This window comes from Perca flavescens, chromosome 21, assembly GCF_004354835.1.
Source record: "Perca flavescens isolate YP-PL-M2 chromosome 21, PFLA_1.0, whole genome shotgun sequence".
NCBI classification, from domain to species: Eukaryota; Metazoa; Chordata; class Actinopteri; order Perciformes; family Percidae; genus Perca; species Perca flavescens.
The window spans coordinates 27,334,102-27,356,129 of record NC_041351.1 but is presented as its reverse complement, the minus strand read 5'-3'; the positions used below and the strand labels follow the sequence as shown (position 1 = coordinate 27,356,129).

The following is a 22,028-nucleotide window of genomic DNA, read 5'->3' as shown; positions in this document are numbered from 1 at the left end:
TTCCGCCTGGGAAATCGGCGACAATCCCCCATTATCCTCCAGCTCTGCCTCTAACATAGAGGGCGTATTAGTCGGATTCAGGAGTTCTGCAAAGTGCTCCTTCCACCGCCCTATTACCTCCTCAGTTGAGGTCAACAGTGTCCCATCCTTACTGTACACAGCTTGGATGGTTCCCCCTTCCCCCCTCCTGAGGTGGCGAACAGTTTTCCAGAAGCACTTTGGTGCCGACCGAAAGTCCTTCTCCATGTCTTCTCCAAACTTCTCCCACACCCGCTGCTTTGCCTCTTTCACGGCAGAGGCTGCAGCCCTTCGGCCCTTCGGTGCCCTGCAACTGCCTCCGAGTCCTCCGGGATAACATATCCCGGAAAGACTCCTTCTTCAGTCGGACGGCTTCCCTGACCACCGTTGTCCACCACGGTGTTCGTGGGTTACCGCCCCTTGAGGCACCTAAGACCCTAAGACCACAGCTCCTCGCTGCAGCTTCAGCAATGGAAACTTTGAACATTGTCCACTCGGGTTCAATGCCCCCAGCCTCCACAGGGATGCACGAAAAGCTCCGCCGGAGGTGTGAGTTGAAAGTCTGTTGGACAGGGGCCAATTTACCCGCACTACACGTTTGGGCTTACCAGGTCTGTCCAGAGTCTTCCCCCACCCTCTGACCCAACTCACCACCAGATGGTGATCGGTTGACAGCTCTGCCCCTCTCTTCACCCGAGTGTCCAAAACATACGGCCTCAGATCAGATGAAACGATTATGAAATCGATCATTGACCTTCGGCCTAGGGTGCTCTGGTACCAGGTACACTTATGAGCATCCCTATGTTCGAACATGGTGTTCGTTATAGACAATCCATGACTAGCACAGAAGTCCAACAACAAACAACCACTCTGGTTTAGATCAGGGAGGCCGTTCCTCCCAATCACGCCTCTCCAGGTGTCTCCATCATTGCCCACGTGTGCGTTGAAGTCCCCCAGCAGAACAATGGAGTCCCCCACTGGAGCCCCATGCAGGACTCCAGTCAAGGTCTCCAGAAGGCCGAATACTCCGAACTCCTGTTTGGTGCATATGCACAAACAACAGTCAGAGTTTTCCCCCCCACAACCCGCAGGCGTAGGGAGGCGACCCTCTCGTCCACTGGGGTAAACTCCAACACAGCGGCGCTCAGCCGGGGACTTGTGAGTATCCCCACACCCGCCCGGCGCCTCACACCCTGGGCAACTCCGGAGAAGAAAAGAGTCCAACCCCTATCCAGGAGTATGGTTCCAGAACCAAGACTGTGCGTAGAGGTAAGCCCCACCAGATCTAACCGGTAGCGCTCCACCTCCCGCACCAGTTCCGGCTCCTTCCCCCACAGAGAGGTGACGTTCCACGTCCCCAGAGCCAGCGTCTGCTGCCCGGGTCTGGTCCGTCGAGGCCCCTGACCTTCACTGCCACCCATGTGGCATCGCACCCGACCCCAACGGTTCCTCCCACAGGTGGTGGGCCCATGGGATGGGAGGGAGTTGCCACGTAGCTTGTTCGGGCTGTGCCCGGCCGGGCTCCGTGGCAAACCCGGCCACCAGGCGCTCGCCGACGAGCCCACCGTCTGGGCCTGGCTCCAGACGGGGGCCCCGGGCTTCCTCCGGGCAGGGTCACTCCATCTCTGCTTAGCTTTTTCATTGGGGTTTTTGAACCATTCTTTGTCTGGCCCCTCACCTGAGACCACTTTGCCTTGGGAGACCCTACCAGGAGCACAAAGCTCCAGACAACACAGCCCTCAGGTTCACAGAGACACACAAACCTCTCCACCACGATAAGGTGATGGTTCACGGAGAGGTATGCTAAAGTCACACTTGTGAATAAATGTTATAAGTCTTATGTAAGTCTGTATGTAGTTATGGCTAGCATAACAAGCAGAGCATTGCCTCGGACTGAACTGTAATCGTATAACATACTCTTAACATTGGTGTGATGGTGAAAGTTTTATTTGGTCACCTTTGGAATGTTTTTGTCAGGGTAGCTCTTGGATTTGATGAAGCCCTTGCAGCAGAACCTGCAGCAGCGCTGGGTGGGCGGTGGAAAGAAAAGGGGGTTCAGTACAACGTTAGTAGCGTTGGTTATAAAATAAAGTAACGTTAGCTAACAGTTAATGTTACGTCAGTGGAATTTTACAGAATAAATAAGACTTATTAGATGAAACTACAATAAGTTACCTGGAAGATCCTGGCGATTCTTTCTGTAGTCTTGTCGTTTTTCTTGACAGTCACCCGTTTACTTCCTCTGAACAAGATGAAACTCTCCATGATGGTTTTGAAGGCTAACGTTTGGTTAAACTCTAAACTGAAGAAATGAATCAAGCTAACGAGACAATAACTTCCGGTTCACACAAATCGGACAAATTAAATATCAAAATCTGTCTGTGGCCCGTTATTTCATTTCCTATTTTTATTGCATTAAATTGAAAGTACGAAAAATGACCCGTTATTCGTTTTTTAGTATCAGATTCGTAAACGAATAACAACATAACGAACCATTTTTTCATTTTCCGATTTTGGAATCTCAATTGAATATGAAAAGAACGAATGATACACGGATTGGGCTACGCTAATGCCTGTGTTGTTTCAAGGAAGCAGACCGACAACTTCAGACTCCCTCGCTGCTTCTCAGTAGCCTCGTGAGACCGTCCTGATCTCGCAAGCTCCAGTTTTCCACTCGCAGATCAGTCTGGCATCTTGAGGCAGAGAAAATTTGGAGCCGTTAGCCAAACGACCGGGCCAATCAGCGTTGGTTTTGAGGTGGGTTAGGTGGTGATAGACAGATGGTTTATCCAATCAGCTAACCAGTATTTTCAGACAGCGGTAGCCCTAATTCTGTTAGCCGCTCGCTAATGCTTTTTTTCTCTTGGATGCTTCTCTTGGAATATGGTCCGGGAACCTGAAATGGTGCCTTTTATTCCTAAATTCTCGTTACACAAACTGCAAATATCCTTTACCGACATGTTGCTTGCATGCTGAGCTAACGAGCTATGCTTTGCCTGCAGCAGCAGGGGCGGGCTTGTGGTTGTATTTTCATACGCTTCGTGGATCTGATTGGTTGATTTGGCCCGTCTATCACCAACATAGGTGATAAACAGATGGTTCATCCAATCAGCTAACCAGTATTTCCGCCCCTTCCCAAAAGTTCTCCAACGGAAAGTTCCCTGATGGATATGCCGAGCAAATGCGAAGCAATCCATCTGGCGGAGTCAGGTTAGCTTCTCAGCCTCAGCAGCTGAATTTGAGCGGAATTTTGTGATTTGTGATGATCACAGTTTTCACTGTGTTCTGCTTTAAACATTTTTTTTTATCTCTCTGTTGGTGTTAGTAGTGTTACTTTTGTTTGGCTATCAGAATATTCTTTTAACCTAAGGTGGCTTAAGTGACACAATAATTTTTTCATTTTCTTTTAAATGTGCAGGAAGCAACAAAGGATGCTGGATGCACAGAGTGAGGCAAAATTACTATTTTAATGGTTGCAAACTAAGCAAATAGCTGGCTCTGAAATTGAAACAAAACAAGTCCAAGGGTGCTATTAACAGCATCCACACGGACCGAGGTATCTCAACGAATCCTAAAGAAAATCCCACTTTTCATGCGGTGTGAACTCATCACAAACTCCAACTCAATAAGAAAAAGATGCAAGGACAAGAGAGGGGAGTTGGCGGACCTAGAGTGTGAAAGTGAGAAGAAAGGAGGGGAGCTACGCAACACGTCTTGAAAAGAGTTTGGAGTTGTTTGGCAGGGGATGTTTAATGACTTGTTGACCTAGGCCCTGTTTACACCTACATGGTTATTTTGAAAACCGGAGACATTTCCCTTCGTTTGTGCCCTTCGTTTACACGCAAACGGAGAATTTGCCTTTGAAAACGAGTCTTTCTAAAAACAGAGTGGATATTTTTGAGATCTTCGTTTGCAGGTTTGCATGTAAACTGAGGCAAATGGAGGTTTAGAAAGCCGAGAGAGAAAAAGAAGAAGTGATTTGTTGCTGTTGTTGCTATTTTCAGGATTCTGATTGGCTACCGTGGGCTTGAGCTCTTGTTACACTGCCACCTACAGGTTTGGCATGCTCTTGACGGCATATATACACGGGTACATGTAAACAAACACTTTTCTGAAAACTGACTGCTGTGCACGTTGTTATTTTTTAAAACGGAGAGGTTAAAATGACCGTTTATGAAAATAGCCAGCCACGTTTAAACGTAGCACTAGGCTCTCGTGTTAAGTATTCTACTAACATTTGTTAGGTGTTGTTTTTCAATCAAAAGGTAAACCTCAAGCTTTTTGCCTTAGGATATGTTGTTTTTGAGGATGCACAAGGACTATAAGGACATTTTTAAGCTGTTAAGTTTGTAATTAATACCCTCTTAATGTCTCAATAAATTCTCTTTTTTCTATCAAAGATCTTTTCCCCAACATTTGGGGTCTTAAACAATATTTGTGGTGGTCTTAAAAATAATTACATTTGATTTTAAAAATGGTGCAAGAACCCTGACAGGGGTTCTGAAACGTAATACTTAAAGGTCTGCATCTGATTTGTATCCAATGTCAGAGGTCTGGAACAATTAAAAATAATAAAAGAAAATGTAATCAACTTACTTATAACTTCTTAGCATCATACATTCGAGTTGAGTACTCTGTTTTCCTGGTCAACTCTTGTACCAATACTGGTTTAATACTAATGTGGCTAAAGGAAGAGCAAAATATTGAATGTTTTCCTCCTTTATATATTTTGTTTTGTTTCTTGTATTTGGAGAGCCTTTTTGTATCTCTCTCCCCTCTCTACCTTTCCACTTAAGTCGTATTCTGTTTATATAATGTTCACTTATTTGGTGTTAGTGTATGTAAAGATGTGTTGAGGGGTTGCTGGGAGTGATGGGGAGGGTGGAGAAGGGGGTGGGTTTGGTTGTGGGTGAGTGTGTAGTCCTCAGCAATTTCCGCTTGTGAAGTAGGATAATGTATAATGTGCCAATGGTGCAAATAACCAGGTTAAATGGGCAAAATCTTTAGACATTTAAAAATGCATTCCATAAAACACATTTTAAAACAGCTTATTTACAGCATTTAAAAAGGGAGTGGGTTGGAGAGATTTTGGGTGCCTGACATTCTTCAAAGAGGTCTGTCAGACTCACTCCCTGCCTTTTTAATATCATCAAATTCTAGATCTGGTACTTTCTGCTACAAATCAGCTAAATCCAGACTCCTTGTTATTATTTTATTATTAATCTCTGGAAATGTTCAGCCTAATCCGGGACCTGATAGTTTTACGCTGTGTGATACACCTGAAGATTTTAAATCTAGGTCTGGCCTAGGTATTATTCACCTAAATGTTCGGAGTTTAATGTCCAAACTGGATATGGTTAATTTATGGGCCAGGTCAACTGATGCTGACATTGTTGTTTTATCTGAAACCTGGTTGACCAAATCTGTCCTTGATAAAGATATTGGCATCGATGGTTATAATGTGTATCGCTCAGATCATCCAAAAAGGGGGGGAGGTGTTGCTATTTATATCAAATGTAAATTTAACTCTAGTTTAGTGCTCTCAAAATCCGTGAGTAAACAATTTGAGTTTTTGGCCTTAAACTTTGAAGTCTCCAAAGACCACTATATCAGGGTGGTTGGTTGTTATAGAACTCCGTCTGCATCAAATGAATCTTCATCTACACTATCAAATTTGTTAAGTCAAGTTATTTGTAATGACACTATTGTTGTGGGTGATCTAAACTGGGACTGGCTGAGGCCGATATCAGATGCTTTTAAAGAGCAGTGTGATAATTTAAATTTGACTCAATTAATTAACACCCCTACTCGGCCAAATCCTACATATCCAGAGAAATCATCACTCATTGATTTAATCTTGACCAATGTCCCTTTTAAGTACTCTGCAATAGGTGTTTTTGCAAATGATGTGAGTGATCACTGTGTGATTGCTGCTGTTAGAGACACAAAGGTGCCCAAGTGTGCACCTCGTATTGTTGAAAGGCGAAATATGAAAATGTTTGTTGAGCAAGGTTTTTTACATGACTTATTTTATTTTGACTGGAGTAGAATTGCCCTGATTGATGATGTAGAATTAGCCCTGACCTTCTTTCAGAACAGTTTTCTTGATATTCTGAATAGACATGCACCTATCCGTAAATTTAGGATTAAGGGGCGGGACAATCCCTGGTTTACTTCTGAGATATCTAATTTGCTCTACGAGAGAAATGTAGCCTGGGCAAAAGCAAGGAAATCAGATACTGACGCAGATTGGCTTGTTTTCAGACAGTTGAGAAACAGATTTACTTCACTCTTTAGAAAAGCGAAGGCTGAATTTTCTGAAACCACCGAGAATCTAAATGACCCCAAAAAATTCTGGAAAACTATTAAGTCATTATCTGCATCTACTAAATCAACAGGTTTTCCGTTGTCTCTGGATAAGAATGGTGTGACTTTATCTGACAAAGTAGAAATGTTAAATTGTTTTAATGAGCATTTCATCTCATCAGGGTTCTTGTTTGACACTGTTGCCCCTACGGTGTTGGAGCCTGTAAATGATACCTTTACTACTGATGAAAACATTTTTAGTCTTAGCTCCTTCTCCGTTGCTGATGTTCATAAAGCCCTGAAACAATTGAATCCTCGAAAACCTGCGGGCCCCGATTACTTAGAACCTTTCTTCTTGAAATTAGCTGCAGATATCCTAGCTGAACCTTTGACTCGTCTTTTTAATCTTTCACTGGTCACAAACAAAATTCCCAAGGTATGGAAGTCTACTTATGTTTTACCACTTTTGAAAGGAGGTGACCCAACCTTGCCTAATAATTACAGACCCATTTCCAAACTACTGTATCAGCATTGGCCAAAGTGTTGGAATCCTTGGTTAGTAATCAAGTAAGAGTATTTAAATGCTCAGTCAGTTTTATCTAAGCATCAATCTGGTTTCAGGAAAAAACACAGCACTACCACTGCTGCCATAAAAGTAATTAATGATATAGTCAAAGCACTTGATGATAAGAAACACTGTGTGTCTCTATTCATTAATTTGTCCAAAGCATTTGACACTGTTGACCATAGCATACTAGTTCAGAGACTGATCAGTATAGGCATGTCTGAGCACTCAGTGGGCTGGTTTATCAACTACCTCGCTGATAGGACTCAAGCTACACAAGTTGTGTCCTAACAGAAAAGGCCTAACGTCAAAATATGTATCAATCTGTAAAGGGGTTCCCCAGGGCTCCATTCTGGGGCCACTTTTATTCACTATTTATATAAACTGTCTGGGGGAAAATGTACAACATGCATTGTTCCATTTTTATGCAGATGATACTGTTATTTATTGTTGTGCAGCTACCATTAAGAAGGCGTATGAAGCTTGCAAACTGCGTTCGACAGAGTGCAAGCACAGCTTTATCAATTAAAGCTTGTGCTTAATGCTGAGAAGCCCAAAGTAATGGTCTTTTCAAACTCAAGGAAAAAGGAGTTAGACTTGAATATTGTTACTGATCAGGGTAAAACAATTGAGGTAGTTTCATCTTATAAATATTTAGGATTTTAAATTGATGATCACCTTTCTTTTAAGCTTCATATACAGAACCTAGTAAAAAAGTTGAAATTGAAGCTAGGTTTTTTCTTAAATCTTTCTTAGGAACAAATCTTGTTTTACTCTTTCTGCTAGAAAAAGGCTAGTTGATGCCACATTTCTCTCTATTATTGATTATGGTGATCTGTTGTACATGAATGCCCCATCAAAGTGTCTTCAGATGTTGGATGCTGTGTATCATGGAGCTTTAAGGTTCATTTCAAATTGCAGACCCCTCACTCATCACTGTATACTTTACTCCACAGTAAATTTGCCCTCTCTGTCAAATCGCCGACTTACTCAACTTTATATGTTCATATACAAAGGCATTTTAGGCAGGCTCCCATGTTACATATCTGAATTTCTTTCTTTTACACAGAGTACTTATGGTTTACGGTCCCAGAACACTATTTCATTGAATGTACCTCAAGCCCGGACAAAGATGTTTAAAAAGGCTTTCATGTTTGCTGCTCCTTCTACTTGGAATGACCTACAGAAAACATTCAAACTACAGTGTCTAATTTCCTTAAACGATTTTAAAGGTTACGTTAAAACGTTAAAACCATAGAACATGAGTCCATCCACACGTGTAAATGTTTTAACTAATGGTACTTTTATTTAATTGAAATGCACTTGAGATGCCTCTTTTGTGATTGTTTTGTGATTGCAAATTGTTGTATGTAATATACTTGTTCTGCTATCTTGGCCAGGTCTCTCTTGAAAAAGAGATTTTATATCTCAATGAGACTAACCTGGTTAAATAAAGGTTAAATAAAATAAAATTGCTGTACTATTTCATTCAATTTCAGTGTAAACTAAATTTTAAGAGATCAGTCAGGAAGGTATATTTTATAAATGGCTCCCTGGAATCAAACACTGTAACTTTAGTAAATCTATGTGCACCAAATGAAGATGACACATCCTTTTTCAGCACAATTAAGGGTAAATTGTCAGACTTTTCAGGCTCAATAATTATTCGAGGTAGGGATATACATTTAACACTAAATCGTCAAATTGATAATGTCAAAGATTTAACCTTCTATTAGACATCATACCCATTCCAGAATTGTCCTATTCTTGAGTCGCCATGAAACTGTTAGCAATGTGACACAGTCTAATACATCCAATTGTTATTTTGGATCATTGTGTCACGTGTGGGGAAAAGGTAGGAAGATTTATTGGCTTCAAGAATTAAAACAGATGACTAGAAATACAATATTTTCTGTTAGACTTCTGAATAATTCAATTAACACTGATCATGACCAAACCAGATTTTTATCAAAAACTTTACAAGTCCAATAGTGATGATAATTCTGAATTAATAAATTATTTCCTACAGAATATTAATCTTCTCAAAGGAAGAAAAAATGGACAGGAACAGCCAATAACAAGTCTTTCAAGTATTTGATATAAGTAAAGCCAATGATGAAGATAAATCCCAAGGACCTGGGATGGTGGCTGCATTGAGTTGGTTTCAATGCAGAGTTTTACCAGACCATTAGCTGAGAGAATAACAGCTGGCGAGAGCATTAAAGGCATTAAAATAGGTCAGACATAGAAAATATGACTTTATTGTGGTATCATTCTCTATATATCAGAAGTGGATTCATCGCTAAGCTAAATTAACAAAATTATTTATCAGTATGGTTCTGTACCTGGATATAAAGGTGAATTGGGGGAAATGTGAATTACTGCCGCTAATTACATACTGACGAACTTGTGTACAGAATACACAATTCAATGGAAACAATCAAAACTACAATACTTGGGGTTAAAAAATACCACAAACTTATCAAATGAAAGATGTAAATCTTACACAACTACTTAGGGCAAATGTAGAACGATGGTCAAATCCTGCCCCATCTCTGTGGGGACGAGTAAACCTAGTTGAAATGAATAGTCTTCCTTCTGTCAAATGGATTTTAAAGATGCTGCCCTGGGGGCAGAGTTTTGGACATACTGGAGCCTATGGTTCTATGGTTTTGCTGGGGACCCCATACAGGACTCCATTGCAGTAGTCCAAACGGGAGGTTATGGAGGTCTGGAGATGTTTTTGAGATGACAAAAGGCTGATTTGGTGATGGATTTGATAGGAGTATGGAAAGAGAGGGTGGAGTCCAAGATTACACCACAGTTGCAGACCTCAGTTATGCCTAATATCATGGGACATTTAATCATCAAAACTTAAAACTGTAGTTATAAACTTAGCAGAGAAAACACAACTCAACTTTTAGCTTCTGAAATGACTGAAGAAGTTTTGCTGCGGACTGCTCTCCTCATGCGTAAACGTGCACACTAGTCAGCAGTGAACAGCTCTGCTCGGTTTCCAGTTTCGAAAATATTGTCCTCATTAATGATGTATTTATTTTACCCACCCACGCAACGATCTAACCCTTATAAGATAATATGTACAGTAAATTCATAGACCTAATACGTTCAGCTTATCTTGCATGCATTTAAATTACATTCATACAATAATCGGGATAATGATAAACTTTATTTGCAGAACACCTTTCATTTAAGAAACTGTTAGGAGTTTCAGGGGATGTAGGACCCAAGTGCAAGATGGCTGACACAAGAGGACGTTCAAGGATTTATTTCCATAAAATCCAACAACAAAAGGTGTCCTGGAAAAGCAGGCTGAATACAACAAATATAGGAACAGACAAAACTTCAGGAACACACAGACACTCCAAACACATACAACGATCTGACGCTGGACAAGGGGAACACCAAGACTAAATACAGAGGGTAATGAGATAACACAAGACAGGTGACACAGGGGCTGAGAAACAGGTGAAGCACATTAGGGCTGGGCAGAGTAATCAAACAAAGTGGGAAAACACAAGACAGGAAGTACAATAGACAAGACAAGACAGAAAACCAGAGACTTCAAAATAAAACAGGAAACTAAGCAAAATACAACACAGAAAACGGACTACCAAAATAAGACAACACCAAAACCATAACAGAAACAGCCTACAGCTCAGTGCTTTATAATAATGCAATATCTTGCAGTGAGTGCTTCACATGAACGGACATAATTAATGCAGAATTGGATGGTAAATTAAATGGTGGTGATGTAATACTTTCCCCCGGGTTGTCCACATTTATAGAGCCTCCATGAAACAACACGGTGAGAACGCATAGGGCGAAGTATTCAGATGTGCTTTCTGTAGTCCATCTTCACAACAGCGTAGTTTCACCAGCAGACCCATGTCAATAACACCCGCCGTTGCATAGTTACCTAGCCGAGTGTAAGGGCAGACGGATTCTTCTTGCACCGCGGCCTTTTCCTAATTCCTTTTGAATTCTCCTTCACATCTTTCCTTGACCTCATGATGTTTACCATCGGGGTCTTGTAAATTGCGCTTCAGCATCGGGGCCTTGTAAATTGCGCCTCAGCAGGCCACAATTGTTGCCTGCTAAGGTGCAATTTACGCCTAGCAAGGCCTTTTTGTAATGTGCTTGTTGGAAGGTATACTACCTACCTTTCTGAGGCTTTTATGGTCCACTTGGCTTTGCATAGAATGAAGGCAAGCAGGTGGCTTACGCTGCGGGTCCACTTTTGGGACACGACTGAAGCGTGGTGTCGCGAATCCTCCCCTCGTTTGTACGTTGATGGGCGTTCCTCAAGTTTACCGCTATGGCCGTGGTTTTGAGCAAGCAGGGAATGTTGTGTTTTTAAAACATTTGCTCGAAACCAACTTCTTCCCTCTCAAATTTTGAAATTTGGAGGGAGAAATGATTTGTATAAAATATGGATTTCGTCATTTAGCCATGAATTGAAAACAGAAAGGATCATTGTAGCTGCACTGCTCTGGAAGAAGCCACATCGTCGCCACTGGGTTCACCCTATCCGGAGTGAAGTTGCCTGGCAGGAGTGTGGGGAGTACCACCGCCTTGTGTTGGAGCTCCGGCTTGACGATGACATGTTCAGGGAACATTTCAGGCTGTCCAAGGAGCTGTTCGAGACAAACACCTTTTTTTGTCAGGCAATTGGTCCTGCTCGGCGCCTTGCTATTTGTCTACGGTAGGCTACTGCACCTACACAGATAATACAGTTATTGAATGATTATGGCAGGTTGATTTACTATTGGAATACATCGCTTTATTTTCAATACTAGTTAAATTGAGTAGTGGACGTTCACTCAATATGAACTTTGTTTCATGAATAGCTACTCAACGTGAATAGGGTATTTCAATGAGTAGTATATGATCATGTTAGGACCACTACATTTTTGTTTTCAAATTTTCTTATGACAGCAATAGGCTACCGTGTGATATCTAAAACAGTAATTACATATACTGGTTAATGTGTACTACCTGAATATACTACATGCAAATGTAACTCAATATGTCTTCATATCTTCACAGATCCCTCTCAACAGGGGATTCGTTCAGGACAATATCCAGCAGCTACAGGGTGGGCCGCAGCACTGTGGGAAGAGTGGTGAAAGAGTTGTCAGCTGCCATCTGGGATGCCCTGCTGCCTGAGTACCTGCCTGCACCATGCATGGAGGACTGGCATGCCATTGCAGAAGGGTTAAGCCATCTCGTTCGGTGGATGGGAAGCACGTGGTCATCCAGGCCCCAGACCACTCCGGCTCCCTGTATTATAACTACAAGGGCGCATATTTCATTGTGCTGTTCAGGGTAGTTGACGTTGTTGGATATGGCAGGACGAGGCCTCCGAGATGGGCACCCTGTACCTCCCTGAAGATGCCGTCATCCCTGGGTCTGAGCATTGTGGTCCAGTGCCCTTTGTGTTTGTGAGGCATTTCCCCTCCGCCGGAACCTCATGCGCAGTTTCCCTGGCCCCCATGTCCCTGGAGAGCAGAGGGTGTACAACTACCGGCTCAGTCGTGCCAGGCTTGTAGTTGAGTGTGCTTTTGGCATTCTGTCTTCACAGTGGAGAATGTACTGTATAGGAGAGTGATGGCTGTCAGCCCCACCACTGTTGAGACTTGTGTCAAAGCCGCTTGCGTTCTCCACAACTACCTGCACGTCGCCCTGAGGAGAAGGCACAGGGCAGCTAGTTACCGTAGGCTTGGTGATGCTAGAGTTTCCAGGATGTCTGCTAACAACGCCACATGGGAGGCCTTGAGAGTGAGAGGGAACTTCACCCCTTATTTCACCGAAGAGGGCGGTGTTCCTTGGCAGGTCCAGCCATATACCGATCCAGCATAACACAACGGCTCTTTTAAAAGCCACCCACATTGTCCTTTAAAAGCATAGTTCCAAAGTAGCACAAGCATTTTACATGCATTGCTCTTTAAAAGCAAAGGTCCATGTTCCATAAGTATAACACATGGAAATGTAAAGCACATATATGACACTGATGACCTGACTTCCCCCTTCACACAGCATTTTTACCCCTTATACTGTTCGGAAAAACATAGAGCCCTTTTAGCTTGAACAACCACACTAAATAAACATTCCACAGGGATGTTACACTACTAGATACCTCCCCTGACCCCTTGTGACCTGTTCTAACCCACCCTTGTTATTAAACTCTTAATTCCGTGTATATACAATACATATATTGTCAGTTATCTTTTTTCCCACTTACGTTGTTTAGTTATTAGTTTCTCTTTTTCATGTGGGTATCTACAGGATTCATCCAAACAACATTCGATCCATCTATCCATCCATCCATCCATCGGCGGATTGGTCATCGGGAATACCGGGAACAATCCCGAACGGCCGGGCCTTTTCAGGCCGAACCGGCCGGTGGTCAATAAGTATTTTTTATTTTATTTATTTATTTTTTTCTTTGGCCGGTTACACACTGGACGCGTCACACGAGCGTGTCAGCCGCGAGGCGTGTCCGTTTATATTTCAGCTCCCATGGTAACAGATTGGAGCTCACACTGCCTGCGTGAGATGCGTGCCTGCTAGAAATAGAACCAACGCCTATTTTTCACGCGAGACGCGAGCATGTTGGAAGCATTTCCAGGCAAAATAGAATAGGTAAATATGTTTATATGTCATTTAGAAACAAATACATATTAACAAATGACATGTTGAAGTTTGAAAGCCTCTAGGTTGTGATATAAATGCAGATAGGCATATATGAATGTAATTTTTTTTTTAATCAATTTTCTAATATTGCACCTGTCAATACAGAACAAAATATTCTGTAGCCTATTTTGCCGTCAATACTGCCGATGTTGTCTTTGCTGTAATCAGATCAGTACATATTTATGTTTAACATGGTATTTCATTTTATCAATGGGAAACATACATGTGTCCAGACAAGGCTAGCAGCAGCAGCGCGGCGTCAGACACGTTTCTGGTGTGTAAAGGCAGACAAAATCCACGCAGCTGAAACACCACGCTCACGCCACGCCTGCAGTGTGTAAAGCTTGTTTTACAGTAACCGCAGCCGAGCTGGCGCGTGCATATGTGACGTCATGAAATCTCCATGAGTAGTTATACCTGCGCTGGTGCCTGCTCTTTCTACGGACTAGAAGAAAAAAAAAAGGTAAACAACGGCAGAACTGGCAGCAGCATTGCTGTCAATGCTTCGATTTGATTCAATGACCTACTTCGTCGGATCGAGCCTTTCATTCACCATAAAAGAACTCATCTTTACCCAGTAAGTTTACCAGATAGACCTGCAGTCACTCTGAGAGTCCTGGCATCCGGTTGTCGGCGAACTCATTCAGGTCTCCTGTTTCCGCTTTGTCATGTGCCGCAAAAAAAAAAAGAGCCGGTTCGCGACCTCGCGCCATAAATCGGACACGCCGGCCGGATATTACCTCATTTTTACGTCACGATGTCGAGCGCCACCTTGGATGCGTCTAGTATAATTCACGTGTAACCGGCCTTTCATACACGACCTGCGACGGCGCCTGGCCGGCCGTTCAGCAGAGCGCTGTGTCAGTGTGTGTTTCAGACCGGGCCAAATCAATACTCTCAATCTTGAGGGGGGGACACGAGCGGCCCCTCCTAACTTGGACTGATCCTCGTTTTTCCTGACATCCGATTGGCTAAAACTTAAGGCGCCGAAAAATGAAGAGTTTACTTTCAGTCAGGTTTGGATTTGGTGATGTGAGGTAGGACAGTTTTAGGCCTGTATACCTGATTTGTTTCTGTCTCCAAATTTTTGCTTTGATAAGCTAATTGTTTTTATTTTCTATTGTTGCACACATACACTCTCATCAGGAGAAAAGAGGAGGAGGAGCAGTAGAAGCGAAGAGGAGGAGGAGCAGCAGAAGAGAAGAGGAGGAGGAGGAACAGTAGGAGAGAAGAGGAGGAGCAGCCGCTGGAGGAGAGAGGAGGAGGAGGAGAGAGGAAGAGCAGGAAACAGACAGGTAGAGGGGCAGTGTGCAGGGCTGGGTAGGCAATCATATTAGGCATATCAATCAGATATTTACATATAGGATAAAATACCAATAGTTCCACATACTAGATAATAACTTAACTGAAGCACAGATTGAATTAGAAAATGTTTTATTCTTAGTCATATTTATAACAGATGTTCTTCTCATGCATATGTAGCTGCACAATCAGTAAGCAGAGGCAGGGTCCATCACAGGGCAAGCTAAGTCAGGGAGCCAAGCTGATAGAGAACACACACACACACACACACACACACACACACTATGGGACTGCATTGTAGTTTTTGAGTATATGAGTGTGAGTATTTGTAACTATTGTATCACTCCACCTGACTGTGCACATGCCATGCTGGTAGTTAGCAGTATACTGTGACTTACATTATGTGTTTGAGATTAGGTTTTGCTGACCTGGTTGTGTTCAGTGCAGTGGTGACTTGCTTATACAACCTGAGGAGGCAGGTGTCATCCTAAAGTTTTTTGAAGGTCTTCAGCGTGATCTGATTCTCTTTATACCATAAAAACACTATTAGAATTAAAATAACTGCAAAAAATCCTTCTGCTCGTGCACCAAGGGCACTCGCATAAAAGGCCTCTCCATCTTAAAGTCCCGGGCTGAATTTCAGTCCCAGTACGGCCCTGTATCTATCTATCTCGGCTTAGCAAATGTGCACAGCAAGCATAAACCCTACAGAATAATGAACACTGATGGGAACGAAAGTCATAAACACCATTGAAACAACTCCATTATTTATTGAACTTATTGAACAAAATAAACTTAAATTATCTCACACGAGATATTAAATCATAAATATGTATAATGTACAACACAAACATGAACATAAAGCAGCTGGGGGTGTTGAATATGGCGGGGTGGGTGTAGCTGGGGGGGATTGAAGCAATGGGATGGGTGCAGCTGGGGGAGTGTGGCAGGGGTAGCTTGGCGGGGCAGGTTGGATGTGGTTGGCCTGCCCTCCAGGAGTGGGGCCAGGAACCCCATCACAGCCATATACTGTACTTCCTATTTTCCTTAGTATACTGGTAATGTGTGTTAGCAGAATTATTTTCACTTTATTTTATCAGGATAATACATGTAGGCTTTGTTACATTTAGTAAAAATACAGCTGATGCAATGTACTACTACTACAATGGACTACTAGCCATGGGTACTTTGCTGTCCTGTCAAGTGACTTCTTTTAAAGAGGTGATGTTATGCTCATTTTCAAGTTCATAATTGTATTTAGAGGTTGTACCAGAATAGGTTTACATGGTTTCATTTTCAAAAAACATCACATTTTTGTTGTACTGCACATTGCTGCATCTGCTGTTTTACTCTATTTCAACAGACTGTTGAGCTCTCTGTTTTAGCTACAGAGTGAAGCATCTTACCGCTATCCCATCTTTGTTTGGAGTCACACATGCGCAGTACCTAGGTAAGGACAACTAGCCACTTAGATGCAGAGTAGGGCGGGCCCTGATAGCATGATAGTGTGATCCAAAACCAACGGATACGATTTAGCATCTATCTAGCGGTAACCATGGCTTCAGCTCAGCCATACGTGTTCGAACCAGAGTCTGATCCCGAAACAGAACCCGAACCAGCTTCACAACTTAGACTGGAGCAAGATGTTTCAGAGTGGTAAGTTAATTAAGCATTTCAGTTTGAATTCTGCACCGTCTCTATTACAACTTTATGTCCTTTGACTGTCTGGAGGGTATCTAACATTTTTTATTTTATATTAAGGTGTACTTGTGGAAATTGCTCGACCATGTCCACTGAAGTTGAAAACATCTGTTGCCAAGAAATACAAATGGTAATTATAATATATTAGAACGTATGCAACAGCCATGCAAAGTGGATATGATTTTGACTAACCTTCCTCTGTTGTAAAATACAACAAAATGTGTTGTCAGGTTTACTTTTACCGTTGTGTAAAAATGTATCATCATGTCACATCACCTCCTGGATGTAATTATTTGTAATCAATTATATTATATTATAGGGGCCAATCATTTCTATGATCTTTGACAAAACCATTTGTTTTATACATACAAGGTTAACAAATAAATGTAGCTTCATCAATCAGTATCTCCATTTTGCAGTAATGTTGCCTCCTCAGGTAATATTTATTCTAAATGAGTTACTTATTTTTATTATTAGGTTGTTACACACATGCAACAGGTTTCTGTCCCACCTCCCTGCATGGTTTACCATCCAGACTTGGAGCCAACCTGTTTGAACCACTACACCCTGCGGAACATCTACACTATATACAAAGCAGACTATGGACCTTTGAGGTGTCGAACAGAAAAAGAGTAAGTTTTTAAAACATGTAATTAACTATCCCATAAAATTATTTTACCAATAAACCAAAGACCTAATGAAGAAATCACAATTACAATGTCTTTATTTTTATCAAATGTTAAAACGCTTATATAAATAGAACAATCTTAATATACATAATAGGAAAAAAATACAAATATACACTATAAATAAGAGTGATGTTCACTATTGTCCAATCCTGTCTATACAGGCGCTACAGGCACCTTGCCTATCTTGGCTTTGTCACCTGGTGCTGGGGCTACTTGGGAAGGACTGTTAGGGTGGTAATCCCGTCGTGCGTTGTACGCCGGATACGCCTGCAGTTTCTTGATCCGGGTGCATAGTATGTGCGGTTCCGACTGTCCCCTGAACAAAGCGGGACAGATGGCGGGCAACCACTTCCTCCTTTGAGGGTCTCTCATGTTCCGATGCCAGGTCCTTGGGGATGGGGATCAGTTTCAGCACCTCAACAAATGGCGTTGGGTCGTCAAACACCTCCTCAAAAACCAGCCTCATAAGTTCTTCCACATATTCTGTGAATTAATGCATATAAACAATCACTGAAGTGCTTAAGAAGAGTTCTTCATATATATATTATATATATTATATATATATATATATATATATATATATATATATATATACACACACACACACACACACAAGTTTCACTATTTGTAATTACAAAAGATGTTTTTCTAAAGTTAACACTACTTGTAAATATTCAATGTGTCTCTATTGATGTTACATTATTTGTTATATAAATAAAAGTAGTTTAAAACTTACTGTATGTAGGGTCTGTTTTTACTGGCCTCGCAGTCACCTCCCCCTTCCTGGACTTGGGAAACACAACCTTGAATACTGGTTGTCCTGCAGATGTTGTGGCTTGCTCGCGGTCTGCATTTTCATTGTAGTGCATGGCTGCAAGGTACAACCTACAAAAATACAATTACAAACTGAAGTGACACAACAATTTTGATATTTTATATACAGTATATAAGCCATTGGGCAGTAGCTATGGTGTATAATGTTACTGAATGTATTCGTTGTATCACCAGCAAAGCATGCCCATGAAAGGGAAAACCACATTCTTGGGTGTGAAGCGAAGGATCAAACTGTGGAAAGCCTCCAGGGATGATGTTTGGTAGTGGTGGCTCAACTTCTCCACATCTTTGACAACTCTCTTATTGAGCATGATTTTTTCCACTTTGTAGAGTGCCATTGACCCTTAAATAAAATTAGAAAACATTTTATTAAAATTGCAGCCCATTAACACAGTAAATACAGCAATAATATTTCATTATAAAGGGCATTTGGGGTGAAATTGTTTTTGTTATTAATATTATAAGCAAAAAAGGTTTTGCATTTTAAATTTAATTCTTTTAATCACATTTTGTTTACATACCTGGTTGAAACCATTTACTTGGATCCCTTGACACTCGATCTGGATGTTGGCACTTAGGGAAAAGAGGGTTTTCATGCAAGTGCACGTTCTGGATGTGGTTGACAATCGACATCCACTTGGCTACCTTCTCTGGCCCTGATGTTGACGATGTTGCACTCCAGTAGACGTGGCTTTTGATGCTACGCAGCCACTTCTTCAACACCCCGCAGTCCTTGTTTTGCGCTACTTTGTCAAGTTTCTTTGACAAACCTTGCAGAAAGTACATATGCAATAAATTGATATTCAGGACATTCTTTGACGAATAACTAAACACAATGTATGTTAATGAGCCACACTGACATAAAGATGAAGACGTACCTTTCTCAAAGTGCCACACATCATAGAAGTGGGTGATGCTGCGCTCCCTCAGATACTTCTGGATCTGTGGATGACGGTTGGTGACAATGTAGTCCACCACCAAACCGTTTGAATCCAGTAGATCCAGGCAGCGTTTAAGGCCCTCCTTCTCCATGTGGTAACTACCACCTACTTCATTGCTCTGGTGGTGGGACAAAAATGCATAGATATAAATATGAGACATTGAAAGCTATACAGAATCATCTATCATCATGTTGCAAGGCAAAAAAAAAAAAAAAAAAAAAAAAAATATGGGACCCACCTGAACAAGCTGAAGGTCAATAATGCGGTTACTGTCTAGGTGCATGAGTGTGTAGCTCCCATACTTTGCTGAGTGCCCTGGAGATTATATAACAAAGACCATGTCAAGGCTTTGCAACTCAAATTGAATGTTTAAGTACCATGCTTTTAAGAACAGACTTTTTGGACTTTTGTCTTACCCGGGGAGTCAGCTCGCATATCTCCACTGACTCCAATCTTTCCTCCATGTTGTAACTTTTGAAAAAGATGTTGCTGATCCGTCTTCCATTTGTGGATTATGGCTGGCTCCAGAAAACTCCTAGCATGCCTCCTGAAGGTGTCATACTGGAAAATCTGAAGATTCATGGCCTTGCATATCTGTGAAAACATGTAAAATTGGTACATTTGTGACAACAGTACAGTGATTGCCACTTCATATTAAATAGTTATAGCAATACCTTTTCCAGTTGGATGAAGGATGAACCGGTGAAATATGTTGCCGCTGACAGGTGTAGGTTGCCGACGGGGGTACTTCCTACAACAGGCTGACTCTGCCACTGTCTTGAATAGTTGCAGTGTGGGCAGAGCTGTGTGAATGACACATACGTTCCCATTTTTCGGCACTGAACGTCACACTGCCTCTTGCATACAGGACAGCTTTGAAAAAGCTCCCTTAGGGAACTTTCAAAAACAATGTACTTATCATCCTTATAAGTAGACACTGGCTCAGACCTTAAAAAAAAAGAAAGAATACATTCTTGCTTTAGCTTTCCTACCAAGTTTAACGTTTTTGCTGATAAGTCATACTGAAATGTAATACAAATATTGAACTTACGACATGGCAGATTCGTCCGTTAGAACAGAGTCACCAGGGATATATGTTGAGTCTTGCAGCTCAGCTTGCAACTCTGTTGAGGTGTCTCCCTCTTCCTCCTCCTCCAATCAAGACGAGGTCTCTTTCGAGGTCTGTAATCTTGGGGTCTTATTGGTGTTGAAGACATCGGGGTGAATTCTGGGGAGCTTGGGTGAATTCTGGGGAGCTTGAAGTGGTCTCAGTGTAAACACTAACACAGGGCACTATTGCCTGGGTGCCTAAGAAAAAAAGGAAAAACGTAAATAATATTTTTCTTTACAATAACGAAATCCTCATGTTTATTATATATTGGGTTTTCAGCAGAGTAAGGCATTTACAGGTACTGCATGTGAACTAAAAATGCAAAAACGTGATGTTTTTGTTATTTACCTTTGCTTCTCATGGAAGCCCTCAGCATACCCATGGATAGCTGTGTGCCGACTGTTCTCATTTTTGGAGCACTGGACTGTATGCCCACTGACATATTTTGTGGTGGTTCGGTCTGGCATCCTATGTCATGGAATGTAGTGGAAAGGTGTGGGGTTTCGAGGTGCTGCTGTGATGTACTCTGTAATAAGACAGTAATCAGATGAAAAGAGTCAGTATCTGTAATGCTAACGTTCTTATCCCTTGTGAAATCAGGAGACAGCACAAGTAGCATATAAACAAATTAACACACCACATGACATCCTTTTGCTAGTCAAAGCCCCGGTTGTGTAAGTAGGGAGAAAATATACTGTTGGTTATGGACAACAGTCTCCACGTAACAAAAGCAACTTAAACGCACGTGTGGTTTACCACTTTAAAGAACGTTAGCCAACACTACCAAATTAGCTGAGGCATACAGTGGTTTCGGCGCCCTTACCAATCAACCTGTAAAGTAGCATTAACGTTCTAAACATACCTTCACGTGCACACTTGTACACTGTTCTACATATTTTGACTGAAAAGCGATAGCCGATTTTAATGCGGTGTTACGTAATTGTGTTCAAAAGCTTTCAACAAAACAGTTTGAACACAAAACGTTAGCACTAGCTAGCTAGAAAGTTAGCTTCTGCTAACTTTGTAACGAGGCTACATTTCACTGCCACCGTAATAGCAGCTGGTAAAAGTTACTCATAAATGCACATCCACACAACAGCAATATTTCACATCTTTAAATACACAACCCATCGCCATATTTAAAAAAATAATCTGTTCAAAATGAGCTAAACAGTTTCACACCGGATATAACATTAGCTACAGCTTTAGCTAGCTGTAGTTTAGCTACAACCTGCCCACTTCAACAGCCCACTTGAACACTTGGTAAAGGTTTATAAAATATAGCTAGCGTACTTACAGGTTGTGGTTCTGAATCTCCACGATGGCCAGACAGAGTCGGAACTGCACTGTCTTTCAGAATTAAACGGTTTGAAAATCCTGAATTGAACTGTTGCAGGTTCAGGAAGCAGTCCTCCGTAAAATGGACAGAACACAACATAAGGTTGGGGTTGTAGTCCTGGGGAATAGTGCCAAAAACAAATTTTAACCACTGACTCTTAAATTCATCGTCTTTTGGAAGACGAAAAAGAGGAAATTTCCCCGTGCACTGACGAATACAGCGTCTCCTGGACATGACCGAGACTCTCAACTCTCTAGCCGCTCTGGGTCTAACAAACTTGAATTAGTGGGGGGGGGGGAGCTTAGCAGCTTTATAACTTCTGTTACGAGCTGACGTCAGCTCGTCACGGAAGAAAAGGCTTCACTAGAATAGAGCTGTTTGGAGCAGTTTGTGAACAGTGTTTTCTGCTGGAGATGGAAACTACCTTTGGGGTGGACTTTGGGCTTTTTCACTTTTTAAACCTATTACATGCCCAAAAAACATATACAACACAGTTAAGGAAAGGGAA

The 22,028-nt window shown here is 41.8% G+C and overlaps 1 protein-coding gene across 5 annotated transcripts; it reads right to left on the bottom strand.

The window, feature by feature from the left end:
• Nucleotides 1–17,346: 17,346 nt before the first annotated feature.
• LOC114548214 (uncharacterized) lies at nt 17,347–21,791 on the bottom strand. 5 transcript variants are annotated; one of them, XM_028568024.1, is made up of 11 exons: nt 21,479–21,791; nt 20,530–20,707; nt 20,122–20,378; nt 19,745–20,018; nt 19,487–19,664; nt 19,309–19,385; nt 19,008–19,188; nt 18,651–18,899; nt 18,301–18,472; nt 18,032–18,180; nt 17,347–17,778 (listed from the first exon to the last, which is right to left on the bottom strand). In XM_028568024.1, the coding sequence occupies exons 3-11, from the start codon at nt 20,124–20,126 to the stop codon at nt 17,522–17,524; spliced, it is 1,542 nt and encodes a 513-aa protein (XP_028423825.1). In that variant the 5' UTR covers nt 20,127–20,378; nt 20,530–20,707; nt 21,479–21,791; the 3' UTR covers nt 17,347–17,521. The 5 variants fall into 5 exon arrangements, with proteins under 5 accessions (XP_028423825.1, XP_028423828.1, XP_028423826.1 ...); XM_028568027.1 differs by having other exon boundaries at nt 19,745–19,873; XM_028568026.1 differs by having other exon boundaries at nt 17,651–17,740.
• Nucleotides 21,792–22,028: the final 237 nt, after the last annotated feature.

Bases quoted from the DNA above. Each gene is read 5' to 3' on its own strand.
- LOC114548214 (XM_028568024.1), bottom strand. The intron at 19,189-19,308 runs GTGGGTCCCATA...TCCCACCACCAG, and splicing joins TTGACCTTCAGCTTGTTCAG to AGCAATGAAGTAGGTGGTAG. The intron at 18,900-19,007 runs GTACGTCTTCAT...ACTTTCTGCAAG, and splicing joins TGTGTGGCACTTTGAGAAAG to GTTTGTCAAAGAAACTTGAC.